We start from the raw sequence: 22,307 nt of genomic DNA on the forward strand, positions 1-22,307 counted from the left end.
CATGTTTTCTCCACTATGCTTTTTAAAGAAAAGAAAATTTAAACACGTTGCATACTGAAACAGAGAACATTTTCATCACTCAACAAGATAACAATTTAAAAAAAATATTTTCTACATTAATGTATCATTTAATAAAAAAAAAAAAGAAACTTCTGTACGAGGAATATAACAAACTTTATTTCGCAAATATTTCAGTCTTGTGACTAGAAGATCTCCAGAAATCAGTAACAAAGAATTTGCAAACAGAACCGTCATTAGTACGTTCTGTGTTTTACGAAACCTCCAATTTAAGAGGTACACGAGGGAAGAAAATGTGAAACTGTCGCAAAGTTGTAAAACAGACCCCTCTTTTCCAGGGATTGTAAAACTGAGCTGACTATTTCAACTGAATCGTTAGTAATTTATTACAGTGATCGATATAACTGTAAACCACTAATTAAAAAAGACAAGCTTTTTTAAGGTTAATTTTCAACATTCCGTATCTAAGAAAGTAATTTCGTTGTTTGATGAAATAATCTCGGACCGCAATTTAAAAATTTTGATTGGATATTGAGTTAATTTAAACATTAATTCTTCCATCAACGATAACACCGAACAACTAATCACCAAGTTTCGAGTTGAATCTAAGCGACCGAATTTCATTTGTTTTGTGTGTGATTCGTTTCACGCGATAGGATAGTTTTAACGAAATTAGAATTATCTAAATTGAAAGAAATTTTATTCGTCGGATTTGTAATATTCATAAAAGTTTAGGATCCCTGGCGCTTTTTGAAGAATGAAAGAAGGGGCTGAAAGTCGTATCAACTACTCGGCTCGTCTATTTCTTATCCTCACCGTCGCTATTTCAGACGAAAGAAAACAAAACTTGAGAATTACAACCGGTCGTTTTTGCATGTGAAACGACTTGCTCGAGGTTCGCCGAACTGCACGAAGATCGTTAACGTTTATTAATGAGGGTAATGAATAAACATAGGGACGAAGGTGTTCCCGAATTTCACGGCGCAAAAACGACCGCGTAACGCTTGCGAAGGGAGTAGAAAATTTCGACGGAACGAGGTTCTCAGTTCATTCCGCGCGATAACAAGAAACTTCGATGGAACTTGATATTCCGACAAGAAGATTAATTTGCTTTTAATCCTTCTAACTAGTGGTCCCTTTTGTTCGCTCTGCCTGTTTGCACCTCGCTGGAAGACAACTCAGAAAGCATGAACAAAGAAGTATTTATTGGGTTTGAAGCTGTGTAACTTGCTTAAACTTCTAATCATCCCACGAACGATTGCAAAGTACATTAAAATGTTATCTTCTTTGTAGTGTCAAATATAAAATATAAACTATTTTCGTCGAAAGTGCTGGCTTTACTTAAAAACAAATTTACTTTAACCGATTATTATGTTATAAAGATTAGTTCAAGTGAAGCGCTTTTCAGATTTGGTAAAACTTTTCCCTACCAAAAGCATTTTTAAATTAGGTTTCTCCTGAATCTGTTTACGTAAGAGCGTCAAATGTAAAATGCATTTTAATATTTTTACCAAAAATGCTCGTTTCATTCGAAAACAATTCATGTGATTGTTGATGTGTTATTTGTATAAATTGGTTAAATTTATATGCCTCTTATATTCGATGAAATTCGAACTAAATATGCGTATAGAACGCTGTAGAAGATCTAAGTTATGTTTAATCTATAAGGGAATCGGAAAAGGGCAGGAGAACGAAAAAAAGCTGGTTGTTTGAGTTCAAATCCCCTTCTGTCAAATGTGTTATCACCCCTTGGCTCAAAGCACGATTTCGAAGCGAGCTTTGCGAAAAGGTTCGACGCTTTTGTGTTCGTTTGCGATTACTTGGAGTTCTGTTTTGCAATTCAAAACGCGGCGGTCTGGAAGGGTTTGCAGGGCTATCGACAATTTACGATTTTGGATGTGGAGTCTGCTCCGTTTGGTATGGCACGAGGAGGAGGAAAAATAGCGGCGCGAAGGCTAGATAGGCTCCCGTGGTGAAAGTATATTGTCATTTGAGGAATTCAGAAAGCACCGAGCCTCGCTTCCCTTCCCATACAGTTCTGAGTCAAACCATTCGTAATTTAAAATAAGATTTCCATCGATCATTTCACGAATAGTATTTTCCTAGTAAGAATTGGTAGTAATTTGAAACAAAAATATAAGAATTTTATGTAATATAATTGATATTCTTTTATATAGTCTTTCGATATAAATTTTGAAAATATGAAATAATTTCGATATATTCCATATTTATTTATTCTATATAAATAGAAATACATATAAAAGGGATATTTTTACATAATCGTTAGAAAATGTGTTAATACCCAAATCCTATGTGCTAATGTTATATTTGTCAATTATTAAAAAATCATGTTAAACCCTTAATTTCTAAAACTGAAACTTTTTTTAAACTAAGTCTAAAACTTTTTTTTAGACGAAACTTTTAAATTCTCTCTATCTTAAATTAGTAAAACTAGATCCTTCTGAACTTAATCCTTTTTAACGTAAAAAGTTTTCCAAATCAAATTGTATGAAACAAAAAGTTCAGAACTTATCCTTCGACGTGTCACCGTATCATGATACTAAGTTTTCATGAGTTTCCACAAATCGCGATACAACCTTCTCACAAATCGTCTGTCTTCCTTTCGGGTAAACTGTGAAGCGTTAAAGCGATCTTCGAGGGAATCGGCCGGAAGCGCTTCCTTATCGCGCTCGCGAGTTTGACATGTTTTCCGGAGTGCCACTCATTTTAGAGGATTAAGTCTAACAGCTGATAAAACTTTCTACGGTAATAAATTTCAGCAGAAACTCCAGGTTGGCTACAGCATCAACGAAACAGCTCTTGCCACGATATTCGCTCGAAATGCACCGTCATTAGACCACTGGTTGATTTAACCATCTGTAATCTTTCCTCGTTTGCTGAGAAGAATAATCGTCCTACTTGTTCCATAACGTTTATTACGAGAATTCATTTTGAAATTAAACGAGTTCGTACAATTTTTGCACGTTATTTCACTGCTTACTGATTTTTAATGGATGAATGAGACATTAAAAAATTTTGTGACTTTCTACTAAAAACAAAAGAAATTCCCCAACACACATGGGTAGTTGTACATTTTGTATAATAAAATTTCTAAAGGAATTGGTATTTAAAACCCATCAAAGAATTATACCATCGCAGCTGGCTGTTATAAAAATAAATTATGGACAATAAATTAACCAAATGGAATTCAATTTCATTTGTTTCCCAATTCTTTTTGCGTAGCATTCCTTATTTCCGAGCGAACGAAATTTCTATCTGGAAATTCTTCATACGTTTCGCCTGGTAATCTCGCAGCCTACGTTCACCCTTTCTACGACGTCAAAGAAAGCAAACGAGCAACTGGGCTTCGCTCTTTTTTTCTTCTGCGTGTTTTTGTTTTGCATATATATCCTTTGAAGTATACTCATTCTCTTCCACCCTTTGATGCTTCGGGAATTGTTCCATATATTGTAACTATGAACAAATATCGAACCATTGCATTCCTTCCATAATGAATTAATTCTTCTGCTTTAACACACAAACACGTAATAAATAATTTATATAGATACTCCTCTCTGTCACAGAAAATCATCCTGGAACGTTTTGCTTAAATCCTTTGAATTTCGAATTACTTCATTATTGTTCCTTTACTGCAATTTGTATTCTACATACTTGAGAACTGTTCAAAAATGTATACGCTGGTATCGACAGATCGATCGAAATTATCATTAATCATTCATATTATACCGTAAAATCTGTATACGAAACCTTTTATCTTTGCCAAACAAAATTGACATGTTAGAGGAATTGAACTAGGTAGGGGAAGATAAAATATGATATGTCGCATTTGATTCGAATCGATGTCCCGTGGGAAATTATTTAAATATAACGAAGCCTCTCGCATTGGATGTATCCTCCCACGTCTTATCAGGCCACAATATCATCCCCGTCACGAACTATTTCCTTACAACAAACAACTAGCGAGCCGTTTCATTTGTCTTTCAGGATGTATACACATGTTTCCGATAATTAATTTCATGGCTGCTGCATACGAGCCTCAATTACATCTCTATCGCAGACCCTCTGAATATTTCCTGGATCAAAGAGAAGCTACTCTAACGCTGTTTCGAATTCCTGCTCGTTATTTCGTGTATTCAGGTTGTATAATAACATTGCTACACGGGATGAACATGATAAGTCACATTTTCTATCTCGTATAGGGAAACTGTTTCAGGATTTGAAAGTTGTCTTTATTATATTCAATTTTAGAACTAAATGTACATTTTTTTCATCCCTTTCAAAATTTCAAGAAATATTGCTTATCATTGGACTGCAGATTTTTATGCGTTTATGAGAAGTTTGTAGATGTAGAATACGCAGAATGCACATAATGTGAGAAATATATAGTGCTCTCTGTACTATGCAACAATTTGAAACTTGAACAAACTTATACTTTGTTTATATTTAATAATTTTATATAAGTTATAGTAAATTTATACAAGTTACACCTTTTTAATTATATCTGTGAAAATATGAATTTGCATAAATATCCGCAATATATCAAATATCATGATATTATCTCTTTAATAGGTTAATATTATAGGACTATTAAAATATTACCATACCCCTATAAAACGACGTCATAGGATACAACTGATATGCGGTCGATATTAAATAATAGCAACGTGTCCATTTCATGTTATTTCGCGAATCGTGTAGCGAGTATAAATCATCGATCGACAAAATCTCGAAATTCAGCAACCTCTGTCCTTCCTGGCGAGGTATTACGTTTCCGATGTAAAACTATTCGCAGCGTTTCCCTCCCGATCATATTTCATCCCATTCGTTTGCCACGACTCGAAAAGAGACTGCGAACGTGTCACCCTTCGCAGGCTTATTTTCCCCTAGCTATCACCCATACTAACGTTCTTGCATCGTGCGAGTTGCGAGAAATAATCTCGTCGAAATGTGAGAAATCGGTTTACCGCATTTTCCGAAATGGTCACTCGATACCGTGAAACGCGATGTAATAATTACTGTGGAAGTTTGATACGATGAAATGTACGGCCAGAAAGGTGCTCATAAATGGTGGATTTTATTATGGTCGATTGCTCGCTTGGCAGGTGTACTGCAACATTCGAGATCGTCGTTTCTTGAAAAAAAGTCGAGAGCAATGGAATATTGAAATGGTTCTGAGATAGAAGCAACGCCATTGTTGCATATATTTTATAAAGGGTTTCATACGTTTTCGCATGTTTTATTCGTATTTATGTTTCATTTTTATGTGTATTATAACGCAGGATTTTGAGGTTTATTGATAGAAATAATATATTAATAAAGGATTTAACGAAGCAGCTTTTCTAAAGAGAGAAGTATAGGTGAATTTACAAGGATCTATGGTTTCTGTCGCGACGATTAAAAAAAGCTTGTCTGGCTACCCATCGTCTGTTTCTACTCGCGCTCGCGTAGCTTCTCTCTGCAATATTTTGCTCCTCTTTCATATTTCAGCGAAACGTAACAGCTGAATTATATTATAAATCAGTATGTAATTTCTGATTCAGTTACTGGCCCGAAAGTATAACCAGCGAAAAATTTATTCAAATTAACGACAATTTCGATGTAACATGGTTCGAAGTAATTGTGCGGACGGATTAAAAAATGAGACGTATCGTGTAAACTTCCATTAAAAAATATCTTCAAGGAAACACACTTTCCATCCAACAAATTTCTGAGCCAGAGAGAAAATTGTTTCTTAAACAATCCATCGGAAATTGATGCCGTAACTCCAACAAAATAAATGATCCACTTAGCTCCATAAATTGGAAAATATGGAAAAGTAGTGTTACAAAAATTCTTCCTAAAACTTACCTTGAGATTTATAACTATTCGTTCTAGCTTTTTACGATAAATTTTATAGAAATGAGTCATTAATTTTCTTCGAAATCGCGCGCTGACCGTGTAATTGATTAATAAGATTGAGAAATATATTGGAGGTGGAGCTTTCAAGAGGTTCGATTGTTTCGTAGCTCGGTCGAATGATTTACGAATTATTTCGTAATCTCAGCGAATAATCCATATTGTTGTGCAGCTGAATGAAAAGCAGGCAGACCGATCGAATTAATTATCGCGCCGTTGTTTGTCAAGGCGGTCGCTTCTCATGAACCCTTAAATTAACGAGGAAGAATCGATTAATTATAGAGAGGAAGAGACTCGAGGCGAACGATGCAGCGTCGTGGCAAACAATCGAGATTCGAGGACGCTTGCAGACCGGTCCGATATGTCCAGGCATACGCGTATTCACGTTAATTTTCCAAGGGCGTAACCGAACCACACGGTTTCTCCTTTGGCTCACGGACGAAACCGACATGCGCACGAACGGATCATGTCGTCGCCATAGAAACGTTGTGAATCTTAAGGGTTGCAGCCTGCAGCCTATTAAATGCGTTTATTTATAACGTTCATGATACGTGCAATCCGTTATCGGGCCTGGCCAATCTATTTCCCGTGAATTGCAAATTGCTGCGACTTATGTTACCTATCGGATGTTCCGGACGAAGGTGGAGAACCCGTTCGTGATCTGAAAATTCTGTAACTTTCCTGTAGTACTCAGCTATGAAGAAAAGCAATATAACTGAAAATCTTAGAATAAAGTTTCTTCGTATCTTTGAATAATCGAAACATTGAAAGTAAATGTGGACTAATTGTAATTCATCCTTTCCGGATGTGAGTTTATAATATTATTTCGTTCCTCTAATAATAGCTCTATTAATCACTCAAAAGTGGAAAAACTTAGTTTGAAATTTTAAGCTTAAAGTGTGAATATCTATTGTGATAATATGTCAATGTCGATGTAGATTTAATTTCAAAATGTTTTGTATAAGATGTATAAAATAACAAGTATTCAGATAGTGTTCTATAAGTCACTACATGTACCTATATGTATAATATAGCTACTGTGTTTATTTCTTCGCTTTTTCTTTAATTCTTTAAGCGAATTTAAAGAATACAGATATTTTAGCTAAATACTTCAGGTTCTGTAATAGTTATTTCCTATAATAAAAATTCAGTTTCTCTAATACTGGCAAAGACAGGACAGCCTTTTCGGAGAATTTATTCAGTTTTGATATACGATCGCATGATCGAACCAATCTGGTTGTAACTTGCCTTTCCTCCTTTGGAAATCTTTCATTTACGATTGCTCTATACGTTTCCCTGTACATATTCAGCTTACGCATAAATTCTACGCAAGGACCATGAAAATCACGAATCATATAAATTACACGACTAGATGGAATTCCAATAACTCACTCTGCAAATAGCGCTAGCTCGAAATAAACAAGCTTACCGTAACATTCGGTCGAATCCATTGGACTCAAGAACAAATAAGGAATACACATCATTCTTCGAAGGTCGGTCGATTTAATCAGTGCTGCTTTTCTCTAATTCTCGTTTATTTATTATTCTTCCTTCCACTTTCTCAGTTTCAGAAAAACGTTTATAGAACGTTTTATACTTTTCAATCATTTTATATTTTTCCTCGATCCGAGGGAACTTACCAGTGAAAAACACAATTGATCATAACCGATACAAACAAGAAACGATACAGCTATAATAAAAAAAAAGCAATAACCAATACATCGAGATCCATTAAAATACTGAAAACCACGAGATTTCCGCCGCAATCCGACCTCGGAAAATCGGGCTGACTTCGAGATACGGTTTCACATTTCGCGTTAGAGTCACCGTAAAACGTGGCGGATTTCGCTATCAACGTTCCCTCCGCCGAATCACAACCGCCACTAGAATTCGATTTCGTCGATGGTATCGCATCGTACAATGGCCATGCCCGAAATCGATACGAGGCTACGCGTATTTCCATGGAACTTTTCTCGAGGCGCAAAGTGTTAAGCATGCTCGAGACTTTAATCTAAAATTTAGGATGCCAAAGGAGCGTGTAAACGTCCGGGTTCGCGCTCTCTCGACGGGTTTGCTGTAAACAGACCGCCTAACGCAGTAAACTTTGTCGAAATTAGGAAAGTTTCCGGGCTAAAACACAGGCAGATTTGGGTAGAAGAGAAAATTGACCGCGTTCGAATGAGAACCTGTCGACGAAGCGTCACTCTGTTGGTCGCCTGAATCCGCGATGCGACATATTGGCCAACCGATTATTTGGTTTCGCTCTACTAAACGGAGTAAACTATAAAACGAACAGTGTAGTCAGTTTGTTTGATTGCGATAATGGTGGCAGTTTGCTGGTACAATAGCAGCACCGGTGTTTAATGACGAAGCGGTGGGGTTGGATGTTGATAAATGAGTCGGCGATTTGCTGGAATAATTGTTTTGGGTCTTTGAAGGCTGTTGTGGATTTAGAAACATATTGGGCGTTAAACTTTAATTTTGGGTTAATTTTAGGTGAAATGTTTATTGTAAGCGGCGAAGAATGTTTGCGAAAATGTACAGGAAGATTGGGGTTTATGAAATGATACAGAGATCATTTTAATAATATCTTAGACATAATAATTTCCCTATTTAGAAGACAGTCGTAGAGTGGTTAAAATGAATGCAGAATATCTTGTTTATAGGAAGCTATCGAATATATTATCTTTTGTTTCAATTATTCGAGACCGTAAAGTTTTATTTACTCAAATCTATCTTAGTAGTCGTAAGAATTTTTATCATAAATTTTATGAGATCTGGGAAATTATCATAGAGAGGCAAACGAAGATTTAAGAGATGTCATTATTAGTGAAACGCTAGAATTACAAAACTCCAATATATCAATGGTAAAAAGAAGTCAAGTTTGAAATTCAACGACCTTTAACCTTGAATTTCATGTTAAAATCATTTCAATACAGGATTATTATTATTTTTTTTTAATTGCATCGAAATTAAATTTTCCATCAGAAGAGTAAAAAGTCCGCTAATTTAAAGCGTTGAAAGCGAGTAACAACGTTTCTAGAGTGATGTCACAATGATGCCGCGTGACTGCTCAGCAGTTCATTAAGAATATGCCACAGGCTATGTTAACGAGCAGGTAATTACGTGGAAACGGTTCAACTTCATTTCGACCGAAACCCTTCAGAACAGTTCCTCAACTCTGGCTTCTCTAATTTTTATTAAATTTCGACTTCGATGTTATGCATTTCGTCTGGGTGGCTGAGATTTCCCAATTAAATCGCCATGAAATATCCGTCATGTAAATATCGACGGGTGCACCGTGAATTTCCGGACGTCGAATTAGTCCAATATTTGCGTATCATTTCGCTCGTGGATCGAATAAAACTTTGCAAAATATTTCGCCCGATATTAAATATACGCCGTCAGATTTTCATAGCAAATACAAGGAATATTACGTTGTTCCCGGGTAGTTGAAAGTTTTTTTAAGTTTACGGATCCGTCTTAAATTCTGATATAATAAATCTACTTTCCGGTTTGTAATAACTTACAAACATCCTGAAGTTGGAACTCGTTCCTCGTTTTTATTCTGTCACGGTAGTCGGATTTTTATATCTCGATTTTGCTCTCGTTTTAACAGAGGAAACGATTTCTCGTAATTTTAGAAAAACTTGAGCACAGGATCGGGGCTAATGGTCCAAATTTCCAAAATTAGATAAATATAAGAAACGATATATGGAACCTGTACTTATTTAGCAAACGTTTTTCGATGATAATTACAATCAAGATTTCCATAGAAAGCCCAATATCCATCATAGTCGCGATTTCGCAGTGAGACTATTTGGACGAAACGATCGGCTCTATTAGAACGAGTATAATGATAAGCAACCAGTATACACGGTTCAATTAGCAAAATCCATGAATCATAGGCTATATCGGGTCAATGCAGAGAGAGAGAGAAAGAGAAAGAGAGAGATCGATCGAGGCTTGGAATATTGCGAGAAATTACATAGACGGTCGCGCTCTTTGTTGAAGCTCGCGTTTTTTTTATTTTCTCCATCGCTTGCAAATATCGACAGCTCGATGGAAAAAAGAAAAAAAGAGCAGAGTGGAGGGATTCAAGATAGAAAATACTTCGTTCGCCTTGGTACAAGGCGAATTTCTTCTCACGATTTCTTTGCTTTGCATGGTGACTACGGTAATGCAAAACATTTTTACGATATAACGTAACATTCTATGTTTGAATTCTTTAATCTTTGCTTTCGACATGAAAATTGACCGTAATCGCGTGCACGATTGAATCTATTAATGCGTCGCGTCCGTGTCGGTTGGCAATATGTTACCGATAATTACGTGATTATTATGTTAGAGTATTTCATTATTGGAGCGGACTATTAATAAAGCGAAATTCCACGTTTGTCAAGAGTACATAATGGAATAAACAAAGCGTGGAGCAATTATGCGTAATTACTGCTATTCATTAAATTTGACTCGTCACTTATCTGCATATTGATCCTTCGAAAACAAGATAGAAAAAGTTACTTAGAGAATATCTACCTATGTCGTCGTTATAAATTAGTCGGTAAGATCATCTTAGGATAAGGGAAATAATATTTCTCCGATTCTATAAGATTAAATGAATCACTGAATGAAGGAACCACTCGCGTTATTCTGTGATAGTCGTGGGATTTTAGAGTATTGAAATTTTACAGGTCATTAATAAAGTTGCAAGTTGCAGTAAGTCACTAATACATTTACAAGTTACTATATTAATAAATTCTCTTGCAGAACTGTAACAAGTTTCGTACCTATTCGCCTATAGCTATTTGATGTAAAACTCTTCAGAAACAATTCGCTAACTTTATTATTTAGTAATTAGTAAATAATAATTGTGTAAGACAATTATAATCGCGTATGAGCTTAAACTTCGTCCGAATTCTCCATACGTTGTGAATAGATCACGAAAGAATATATCCCTTTATTTTATAAAAATGCCAACTCTTCGTTTAAAATTCATTAACGAACGTTAATCAAAGCCGAGCAAGGGGAAAGCAATCAATAATTTCCTTTAGTTTGTCGAGCAATCGTCCGAGAGCTAATATTCCGGAACTAATAATAGCCTTTCGTCTCGCGATCGTTTAACAAACCTAATAACGGCTCAATCCGCGTCTGCTGCAAACAATACGTCCAGTTGAAACCATAACTAATCTCGATTCACAGATTCCGATAATTTAAAATCCATGGTAAATTAGTATCGCGTAGTTGCACACGCGGTAAGAAGCAAAGTATGTACCTATATAATAGTATAGTATAGTACGCGAAGCGGATAAACATGGAAAGAGGAAAGCAGCCTGCAACGCGTGCTCTCGAATGGTAGACGAGCAAGCAGCGTGAAGTGCGGGCTCGTGAATGTGCAGAGCATAAACGTTCCGCTGCGGGCGATCCCAGTATTAAAATCACTCTAAATTGCTGCTCGAGGCTCCCGGATGCAGGCCTCGTGTCCACTAGGCGTTTTATCCTAACGTTTTGCCAACGTTGCAGTTAATTTCCACGTAGGGTCGAGTGACATACTGATATTGTTGTGTATATTTGCTAGTTTAAAGTGGTTTGCAGCCCTACAGAGTGCCTTGGCGAGACATAGTCATTTTCATAAGTATCGAGATACATGCTAGTCTCCTATGAAATTTAATAATCCACTTACAGTGGCTAGAAAAAGTATCCTCATATATCCTTATTTTTCAATAAACCGTTTTTCTTATCAAACTCGTTTCATTTGCATAGTGTCGAATTTCTGTAATTGTATGAAGCTACTAAGTATAATATAATACTTGGTAACTAATTGATATGTAACTACTATAATAAATGCGATAGTGTGTCAGTACATTTTGTAGCAACTATAGGTTGCTAGGAAAATCGTTAGTTAATCAGACTTTTTGGATTCGTGTAAAATAACATAATATCGTTGTCAGAAACTATCTGCGAGTAGTAGAAAAAAAGTACTGCACCGTTTAGTTAAAATTTACCATCTACCATTTTATCATTTTTTAAGAAGTGTTTTTTACCTTACCATCTTTCAGACATCTACTTTCCTCTTCTACGTATGGTAATTTGTTGCGAGTGTTTATAGCGAAATACTGATTGTCGAATGTAAAATGTATAACAAAGAATATACTGGAGTACGAGAGAAGAATAAATTGTCTGAGCTAAGGTGTTAGGTGATCAAGGCGGTATGTATATAGCGCCGTTTTCACGCGCTTGTATGTCTTATGTGAGAACGTTGCGTAGGTTGTCTGAATTGAATACAAGTGGTTGTAAAATACAGAAAAACAGAACGTGTGGGTGTAAGTATATATTATGTAAGATCTATGCAAGAGACAGCAGTTGGTAGCAACGGGAGACGAGAGACTCTTTGTGCTGTTGAATCGTATTATAAAAGATTTTCATATATCTATATTTTTATTTCTGCATTAACTAGAAAAAAAATAGAATAACACGAGATTTTATACATTTGTGTAGAATCCACATGCAGTTTCATCGTGAACAGAAAATAGAATGTACGTGGCGTTGATGAAACGACTCGAAAGGGATGAAATCGTAGGGGGATTCAAATCCTATTATCGGTTGAACGAATGAAATTTAAGATTGATTTACACGAGGGATGCTGTGTCAGTATGATCGCCGTCCGATTAAGTATTGGTTGATTTTTACCGAATGATTTCGATGCCTTGCGACCGGTATCGCGATATGATTTTATCGATGCTGCGCGTTGTATCTGAGAGATTTTGATTAGTGTGTGTTTCGCGCAAAATTAGTCGTTTATCAAGGCTTTGATAGAAATTAGATACTGTATTTGGTGGTTAGCACGGATCATTTCAGGCGTCACTTCACATTTCATACGTAATTAAGTTCGCGATCGAAGTAAATCGAATTCTAGTTTAATATAAGCGTAGATATTATTTTCGTTCGAGAAACTAACTAAATGGCAAATAATGAAGAAAAATGAACTGTCAAGGAAGTTTCTAACTAATTTTTATACTTTTCAAATATTGTTCCTCCCTTTCGATATCTTATAACTGCTTCTTAGAATAAGTAGATCGAATATTCTTTCTGTTTCTCCGTTCACTCAGCAAATTTTCTTGGAAAGCTTAATTCCTTATAAAAGGCTTAGCCTCTTTTCTCTTATAACGACCAAATAATACAAATCCTGTTTTTACGATGGCCAAAAGATTTAACTCTTTTCCTTTTCCAATGTGCAGATAATACAAACCTCATACACTAAATATTTAGAGAGACCTCACATCTTTTACAAACAATGACCAAATCAAAATCACTTCGGTCAGCGAAAAATAATTTTCTCTTTGGCAATAATTTCTTATACCTTTAACAAACAATGACCAAACCAAAACCTTTTCAATTAGCGAAAAATAATTTCCTCTTCGGCAAGAATATAATGTGGCAAAACAAATTATAAAACGACAAAGGATTCGTCTCACCGGATCAATCGATAATCTGCCTTCGCGACAATCCACTACAGAAAAGTGCACCGTGACAGATTTCTGCACGTTCCGGATTACGTTTCTCGGCGTTATCGACAAACGAAACGAGCGGAAAGGCGAACGTTTGGTCGCCGTCCAAAAATCGCGGTTCTATTCGTTTTCGTGCAACATGACAACGTAATTCCTCGTTCGTGGATGAATGAGTAAATTTGCTTTAAGGTGAATTTCTATGAGAAACACCTGGAACATCGACAACAATCGTTCCTCGAATGGCAATTCGATGAACCGACTCTCTGATAAATTGGACTGTTAACAGGAGAATGCTGATCATGCGCATCAATCACCGAAACGCGATTCGCAGAAGTTGGTGACTCGATTTCCGATCAGTCGGTAATACTTTAGATTCTTGAACGCTTCTACTCGTTCATGAATGGCTCTAATGAACAGATGCACTTCCGGTCGAAAATCTTAGAGCAGATATTAATATTATATAAAAGCGAAATACAAGCGAATGGCGAAATAATAGCGGAAGCTACGTACAAAGCGAAAAATAGTTAAGGGTTAGTTAAAAAGTTAAAAAAAGTGAAGTCAAGAAAAGTTTAATACTGTATGCGATAAAGAAGCTAGTTGATGTGTTAACAATTTTATTAAAGTCTGTCTTTGTATTTTAAAGTTCTTAGACTACGTTAAATATTGAAATTTTATTAAAAATAAATGTGAAGAGTTTTTAACGGGAGTGCACTGCTTAATATAATGAAAATATTTATCTTTAGCTCTCTATAACTGGATTTTTCTTTGCTTATTGAGGAAGAAATTATGATTGATTATTACTAGAGACGTTATAGGAGAACTATGTATATGGCAAAGCAGAATATATAGATACAGCCGTTAAATCCATTTTAGTTTCGTTACAGTTGATTCACTGAGACGAACAGGGCCAAAGCGATTTGCCGTGGATGTCGATGATCCAATTGAGGGTTAGCACCTCTTAAAGACAACTGACCGTTCGCCCGATGTCGTGAACGATTTCGATCGATGACCAGAGTGATCGCGATAACAACTTCTGGCTCCATTGTCACCAGGAGAATTTATTGGACCGACCAGGTTCTCTAGTTTCCTAACGATATTAGCGAACCTGTTCGCAAGCGAAAACTGACATTCAATAAAATTTGTTCGACACAAACTTTTATTATTTATCAAATTTTCCTACGCTATTAGAGGCGTGACTTTCTTAGATTTAGTAAATTGCTTTCCTTTTAATGAAAGTACTAATAACTCGAAGAAATTGTTCGAAGGAAGATATTAATATGAACAAATTGTTCCATATGTTAAACATAGTATTCTAACAAAGAATTTCGACTACTATGAGAGATAAATAAAAATTTATCAAGTTAAAAAATCAGAAAATCATGAAACTTTAGTTGAAAATAGAATATTTTTACGAAAAGTAACGCACGTATTTTTAAGTATTTCCAAAAATAAAGAATTTGATACCTGTCATTTTGTAATCACATTTCGAAAAATTGTTTTAATTCTGAATATCACCAGTTTAAAGTATCAAAAGTTAATTTTAATATGAAAGAAAATACAGAACACCATGCAGCGGAGATGAAACTTGGCCCAGTCTTCCTCTCTGATTAAGTTTCATTCAGTGCATGTCAGTTTTCGTTAATTTCAATATCAATATCTTATCAAAGAGTGACGTCTGCATCATCGGACACGGCTAGCGGAAACGTATTTCCGCGCTGCGGCTAATTTATATTCCTCTTATGTGTAACTAACTAATTAACTGACTGCCTATTATTACAGGAGCCACAATATCGCTACCACGAAACCCGAATCTGGCTATTTAGGGCTTCGTGAACCAATTAAATTACATTATTATTGATGATCCTGCATTTTCGAATTATTACGGTTCAAAATTTTAACATTTGCTTATACGAGTCCGTTGATGATCGTTATTTATATCAAATTATTCCAAAATTTATATCCTGATGTTTGAAAGTATTAAAAAGTGTCGCTTTAATCAGGTCGTATTATGAGTTCTCATAAAATAATGAAATGAAAATAATGAAAAATAATGAAATTCGGACAAATACTGCTCTTAGCTGAATATTGGAGAGAATTAAATAGAAACATTCGAGATTCTTCAACAAAATGGGGTTCTTTTTTTTAATGAAGCAACGTTAAACCTCATATATCCAAGAAATGTTGAACCTTGGCTGAGATGTGTGCCTCTATCTATCTCATTCATTAAACGTAGTTAAGTAGCTTCTTTGTCATACAAAGCATCAAATTAACTGATATTTCTTCATATTTTTTTCTCATTTCTTAAGCAAATAGTAACTGTCCTAAGACGTTTGAGCGGCAGTGTAGTCATACTCTGTTAAACTTTACAAATCTTCTCCATTTGAACTCACAGTGAGTGATACAGAATGGCCCATTTGAAGCTCACGATTCACAGTAAAAATCGAAGGACGTGGAGGGTCCTAAAACGTAGGAACGACGCGGGTCGTAAGGTCTTGAATAAAGAGCTCTCGAGTCACTCGAAGCACTTCAAGCCAAGTATTCTCTCAGTAATTAAATCAAAAATGTAAAGTCGAACTGCGACTGATCTCTGTGGTCGCCGAAAAAATTAACGAGACGTAATTTTGCGTTAAGTAGAGCCACGTGGAACTGATAGAAACCAAATCACTTTTGTATCTTCAAATTTTCTATAAATCCATAAAAATTCGCGGTCTATTAATAAATAATCTGCTTGCTCCACCTTTAGCAAAAATTGGCCCGCTACATAATTACTTATAATTGATGCGATAGCGTAAGTACGTAAACATTGAAAATAAATTTTTGGATAATAAAAATATTCAATAATAAAATAACAATAATTAAATGCCAGTGAAATAAGATATAAAAATGGATAGAGCTTAAATTTTCTTCCAGATTTGTATAGATTTTTCGAGTTAATTAAATATATTCGTATTTTCATAAAGAAATCGCATCGTAAAGGCAATATAAACGAAATATAACTCTGATTTATGAGAAAATTGCTTATTAAATTATTGGAAATTTTCGTAAAACATATTCGAAATAATTGTTAAATCTAATTATTTATTTTGTAGGATCTTCCCTCTGTAACGATTACAGGATGAAAGTTCGAAGTTGAAACAAATAAAAGCTGGAAGCAATTGACCTTTGTGAAACATACTGAATCAGTTTCGCCAAGTAATCGAGAATGAAAGTGAACGAATATCTACGTACATATTTATGAGAATGAAACTTTGTATCCGCGTTACCTGCCAGTTGATTATAAAAATAACACGAGACAACGAATTTCACGATTTAAACAACGTAACGCGTACTGGGGATAATCGCATCTATGCAAATGCAATTTTATAAATAGAAGGCACAAATAGCATGCAAATGACACACACGAACTACAATATTATACCGCGGTACGTTGAATGATGTCACGCGTACGTGCTCGGTAACGTACGATAACTTCCTAAACGCGGAAATTTCGCTGAATAATATTCTGATTTATTATTGCGCTGAAATCGTAAAATATGAGATCCATCGGGGCTGTAAATGAAGAACAAAGATGTGTTGATCGTAAATACAGAAATTATACATAAACACTATAAAATATTTAATAGAAGGGCGTTCAATTTAAAACAAATAATTTTTTAAAATCACTGTTCTTAAAACGATACAACATACCAGAGACAATCTTCCTTAAAAAGAGAATCATATTTTCCCTTAATATGAGTTAGAAGTGGGAGATTCTGAGAGGAACAAATAGCAGGAGAAAAATATTATTCATGAAATTCCATGCTATGTTAGCATGTCCTTTTTCGTACTACTCGGAAGACGTTTCGGAAAAGATGAACCGGAAGGATGTAATTTTCTTTTTTCACCGTTTTTCTCTCTCTAAATGTCACATGCCTTGCAGTCGGAAGAGTTTAATGTCACCTTTAAAAAAAACGCAGTCCCTGTTTGACTTTTACGAGCAATAAGCAACTTTACGCAAACGCATAAATATTTCAGTATCCCGTGCTTGAGCGCGTGTTTTCTTTTTCCGGTCGTACGACGAACGTCGGAGCTGCAATTAATTCTTTTGCGAAGAATTTTCTCGTTCGACGTCCCAGGAAATACAGACGATGAGGATTGATCGAACCTGTTGAGATGGAAGTATGGTAATTGGATTGAACTTTACAAAAAATAATATATTTAAATACATTTTGTTTGACGATGTTTTATCTGAAATTAAAATATTTGACATTGACAGTTGTCTTACTTAGGGTCTAGAAATTATGATAATGTAAGTAAAACACCTTTGAGAGAGAAATAACCTAAAGTTGACATTCTACAGAAACTCACTTAAAAGCAATGATTAAAATATAAAATGTAAATAATAGAATAACAGAGTTAAAAAAATATATGTATAAAGGAATTATACTTCAAATTACATTTTTGTCTTCGAACTTTCTCTTTTATTTTATGATCCCTATTTGCAAAATTTATAGCAAACATCACGACACCCAGGAAGACACATACCACGTAGTAGCTATTTCTCTGATCGTCGTGTTATTGACAGCATGAATTTTTTCCAACGACCATTTCGCCTTTTTTCCCCTTTTATAATCGAATGAATCTGTGCTTGTACAAAATTTCTGCGAATTATTGGCGGAACATGCGCGCAATGTCAAATAGTCGCGTGTACCGTATCGTTCGCTGTAAAAATTGCATTAAAAATTAGTTTTCCTATAGTTTGGTACATGCCGAACTCGCTCGAAACTTTCCCAACAAAGCGCTTAACTGAACAAATCCAACTTCGTAGCGTATATTACCTTATCCAGTAACGCAGTAGCTAAAATAAATAATTCTTGTTTACGGTGAAGAAATAACGAAATTGAGTCTGTTACGCATAAAACTTGAATATTTATTAAATAAATATTTATTTCTTAAGAAAATATTTATTTATTATTTCTTTCTAAAGAAAATTCTCATATCAGATACTTTTTCAAAAAGAGAAAAGAAGAAAAATTGCTGTAAGAATTACAGTTAATAAAGAAATTAACGTATATGAACCCACGTTTGCAGATTTCCTACCGAATAATATCCTACTTTTATTAAAAAACATTTAGAGAGGAGGTAGTAGAATAAAGGCGATGTGTATGGTTTAAATGGCAGAACTGAGATTTACGAGGACGACGTTTTATGTTGCAGGCCTCGTTTTACTCGACAGCACTGAAAACCCTGATCTCTGTGTCTACTGTGATACTGATTGGCCTCATATTTGCTTACCATGCCTTAGAAGTTCAGGTGCGTATAAAAAATCCAATAGGCTCGATGTTACGTCCTTGTAGCGTGCATGTAAACAATCTATCCGTGGACGTTGCCTCCACCAAACGAACGTGGAAAAAGGCCATACGATATAAACCCGTGGCGTTTGCACACACCTGTGGGGTTTCATTTCAGAAAGCGGAACGCGTTGACTGTCTTTCAGAGCGGAAGAAATGTCTTGATCTCGTCTCGCTCTATATTCTAGCATTCTACCCTTTACTACACCTTTATCGACGTTTCCTGTGGCACGGATATATGTTTTATTTCTCAAACAAATTCCAAGAAGATCGTTTATTTACTGAAGAAATTATTGCACGTGAGAATTAATCTATTCGAGTAATTCTAATACTTTTGCTTGTCTATTTTCTCAATTAGTATTTAATGTTTAATAAAAGTAAATTTCACGAAAATTAACAGTTGAAAGTTCAAATCGACAATTTTATATTTTCTGCAAATTTTCTAGTAAGTCGTTTCATAAGTTCTGTTGTCTTTTTAGTTTGTCAGTTGTCTATTTTTTAAATTAATATTTCATCTCAAATCGATACAAAATTTCAAGAAGATTAACAGAATTGTCGAATGGAAAGTCACAATCAAGAACGTTTACGACACCCTATGCTTTATAAATTTAATGAAAAGAAGAAAATAAAGTAGCAGTGATGTCTGCCAGCTGAACGGACAAATTAATCGGCCTGGCTTTTCGAATGTAATCAAAGAAGTCACGCAGATGCGTGAAATCGACATGCCTGTTAAGCACGCGTCGTGCAGCAACCCCAAATTACGATTTAACGATGATTAATCGAGCAATTGATACAAAACTAATTTTCCGGTTTCCCGCCTACTTTCCTCCTCCTCCTCCTCTCTTGATTAAATCTGATTAATGACCGTGAAATTCCATCGACATAAAAGTGATACGAGGCGACGATACCACGGTAAAGTATGAATAGTTGATAGTGCGATAATTTGTCGAGTCGGTAAGTAAATGAAACTTCAATGACTGGATGTCGAACGAAATTGAGCTCTCCATCAACTTTCCGACCCTCGTGAAGCAACCCTGATTTTCTGCCTATCTAAATCACTGTCGACATACGGGAAAATTAACTACTTATAGTTCATGACACGTACAGGCATAATAGATATTATTATCGATCTGCTGCTAAACGGGTTGTTCGTTTTAACTACGAAGGATAGACATTGTGTTAACACAACACTTCGTTTATACATTTTTTCAATCTATTTATATCATCGAATTTTTTTTTCATTTAATACCTTGGTTATGAAAGAGAGAATTCCATAAGTGCGCTTAATATTTTTGTCCATTTAGATTCTATAGTTTAAAAAAATGTCAAATATCTGACGTATTTGTAACATTATAACGAACTATATATTGCTTGCAGCTAAATAGCTTGACCACTTAACCTTATGAATTTAAATTATGTTATACTAAAATACAGTGAATTACAAAATTATTCACAGAGTTCAGAATGTAACAAAAATTTAGACAGTTACTAATACCTTTTTTTATTATAGGTACGTAATTAGAGTTCTAAAGTAATTCCGTCGTATTATATCATATTAAATATAATGATTTACGTACAATATATTTATCAGATCGATAATTCCCATATCAAGAAGTTGAAACGAAGCTTAATTCTTACGAATCTTAATATTCTTTCGTTTTCTTCCAATATCATCGTGCTTGCGTATGCACATTTCACTCAGATGCGATGAAAATATTCCAACAACGAATGAATGGTCGGAAACATCTAAAATTTCGTGTATGAAGCAACGAATCGCGAATCAGCCCCAGTTACTCGATATAATTCGGACATAACTAAAATACGGAAGAACCGTGCGTTTATTGCAAATCCGTATGACAATGGGAGCGACTGGCTCGTTAAAATCGTCGATCGCGTTGACCGACATGAATTTTCATGAAGAACGACTTTATTTTCATCCGCCCCATACCACTCGACGAACCGGGCCAATAAGCCGCGATTTTATGGTTCTTCGAATCGCTAGGTGTCCGACAAATTTCACCGTTATTAACGCAGACCGTGATTATTTGAAACGGATTCTCTCTGTTTCTGTCTAGTCTATGCATATGGCAGCATTGGTGAGATAATATCCGTGGCAATGCCACCGCTTTTATACCGCAGTATTAAAGCAAATCGCTGTGTGCACCGCCATCCAACCCAAACACTGTCAACTCGATTGCGAATCGTCAAAATCGTTCCACGCCGTATCGACGTGGTTTAGTACTAAACCGGGCTAGAGTTACAGATTCCGCTTTATGTCTTAATACAACGAGGTCCAAACGCAACAGCATCATTTTAGAAGGTGCAATAACCATGGTTATACTGCTGGCTGGGTTGTACAGTTTGCTATTCTAGACATTATGGATCGATTCATTTTTTAATAAATATTCGAAGCATGAAGCTTCGTTGTAGGGAGAATTAGCGAAAGAAGTGATAAAAAGTGCAATAGTTTCCCAAAAATGAGTGAATTAATAGAGGGATCAATAACAAAATAAATGAATTTTAAAGGTTCGGTTTTGCTACGAACCCTTCGTTGGTGTTGTAATAGAATACGATTCTACGCCACAAATCTAACCCTAAATCTAATCTAAGGAATGTCGACGTATCCATAAGATCTATCGGATATACGTGAGTCTGTCAGGCGGAAAATTAAGCAGGAAAAAGGCTCGTGAATTTCATGGAACCGTTAATTTTACGTAATAATTGGTAACTTGGTCAGAAACTGGTTGCTATCGCGATTACGAATAGCGTAGTCATGATAACGGCTGCGTTTTACGTGCCTGAATTTCTATCGAGTTACAGGGAATCGCGCGGTTAACTCGATTGCCACTACGCTCGTGAGAAAATTGCAAATTGTTCACGATGACGAACGCATCGGGGCCGGTACTCTAATTGCGTTATCGTGCGCCGGTGCACGCTTTGCCGGCATAATACCGCGAAACGGCACGATTCCAGCGAAACTGCGTCTGTTACGCGGACTGATAAACGAGATCGAGGCCTCGTAAACCACTGCCGGTGAACCGATTCCGCTGATAGGGATGGATCTGCTGGAAAATTGACCGAGAGAAACTTATTGCAAAATGAAGAGAACGTTGAGATTTTTACAAAATATGATACAAGTATATTCCAGAGTAAATGACTAATACTAACCTGTGTAGTGGAAAACAGTGTTAGAGTAACATACAGTGACATACAATAAGCATACAGTGAATTAGCATATAAATTGCATACGAAAATGTCAGAAGGAATACATATCATAGAAAGGCCAAAGGAACGAGTAGATGAGCACTATCCTTGGTCAGACACGTATTTACTGAATAGTAGAAACTTGCATAGTAATATATAATATAGTAATATTATATAAACCAAATATTCTCTGCAAAACGATATTCGTTTTTATCCATCGTTATCAAATTCATTCTGAAAAATCACTTATTTCTACATAACTCTTCTATTCAACTTTTTATTCAAAATCCCACTACCTTCACACAAAACACACAAAGAAATTTCTGATGGATAA

At 35.5% G+C, this 22,307-nt stretch overlaps 1 protein-coding gene across 8 annotated transcripts in view; it reads left to right on the plus strand.

Moving 5' to 3' along the window:
- LOC126917941 (small conductance calcium-activated potassium channel protein) overlaps positions 1 to 22,307 on the plus strand; it is a 240,366-nt gene that overhangs the window by 174,894 nt on the left and 43,165 nt on the right. For all 8 annotated transcript variants that reach the window (XM_050725394.1, XM_050725395.1, XM_050725396.1 and 5 more), the window contains one exon: positions 18,636 to 18,731. In XM_050725394.1, coding sequence (XP_050581351.1) covers positions 18,636 to 18,731 — 96 coding nt within the window. The remainder of the gene's footprint in view (positions 1 to 18,635; positions 18,732 to 22,307) is intronic.

This window comes from Bombus affinis, chromosome 6 (genome assembly GCF_024516045.1).
Source record: "Bombus affinis isolate iyBomAffi1 chromosome 6, iyBomAffi1.2, whole genome shotgun sequence".
Taxonomy (NCBI): domain Eukaryota; kingdom Metazoa; phylum Arthropoda; class Insecta; order Hymenoptera; family Apidae; genus Bombus; species Bombus affinis.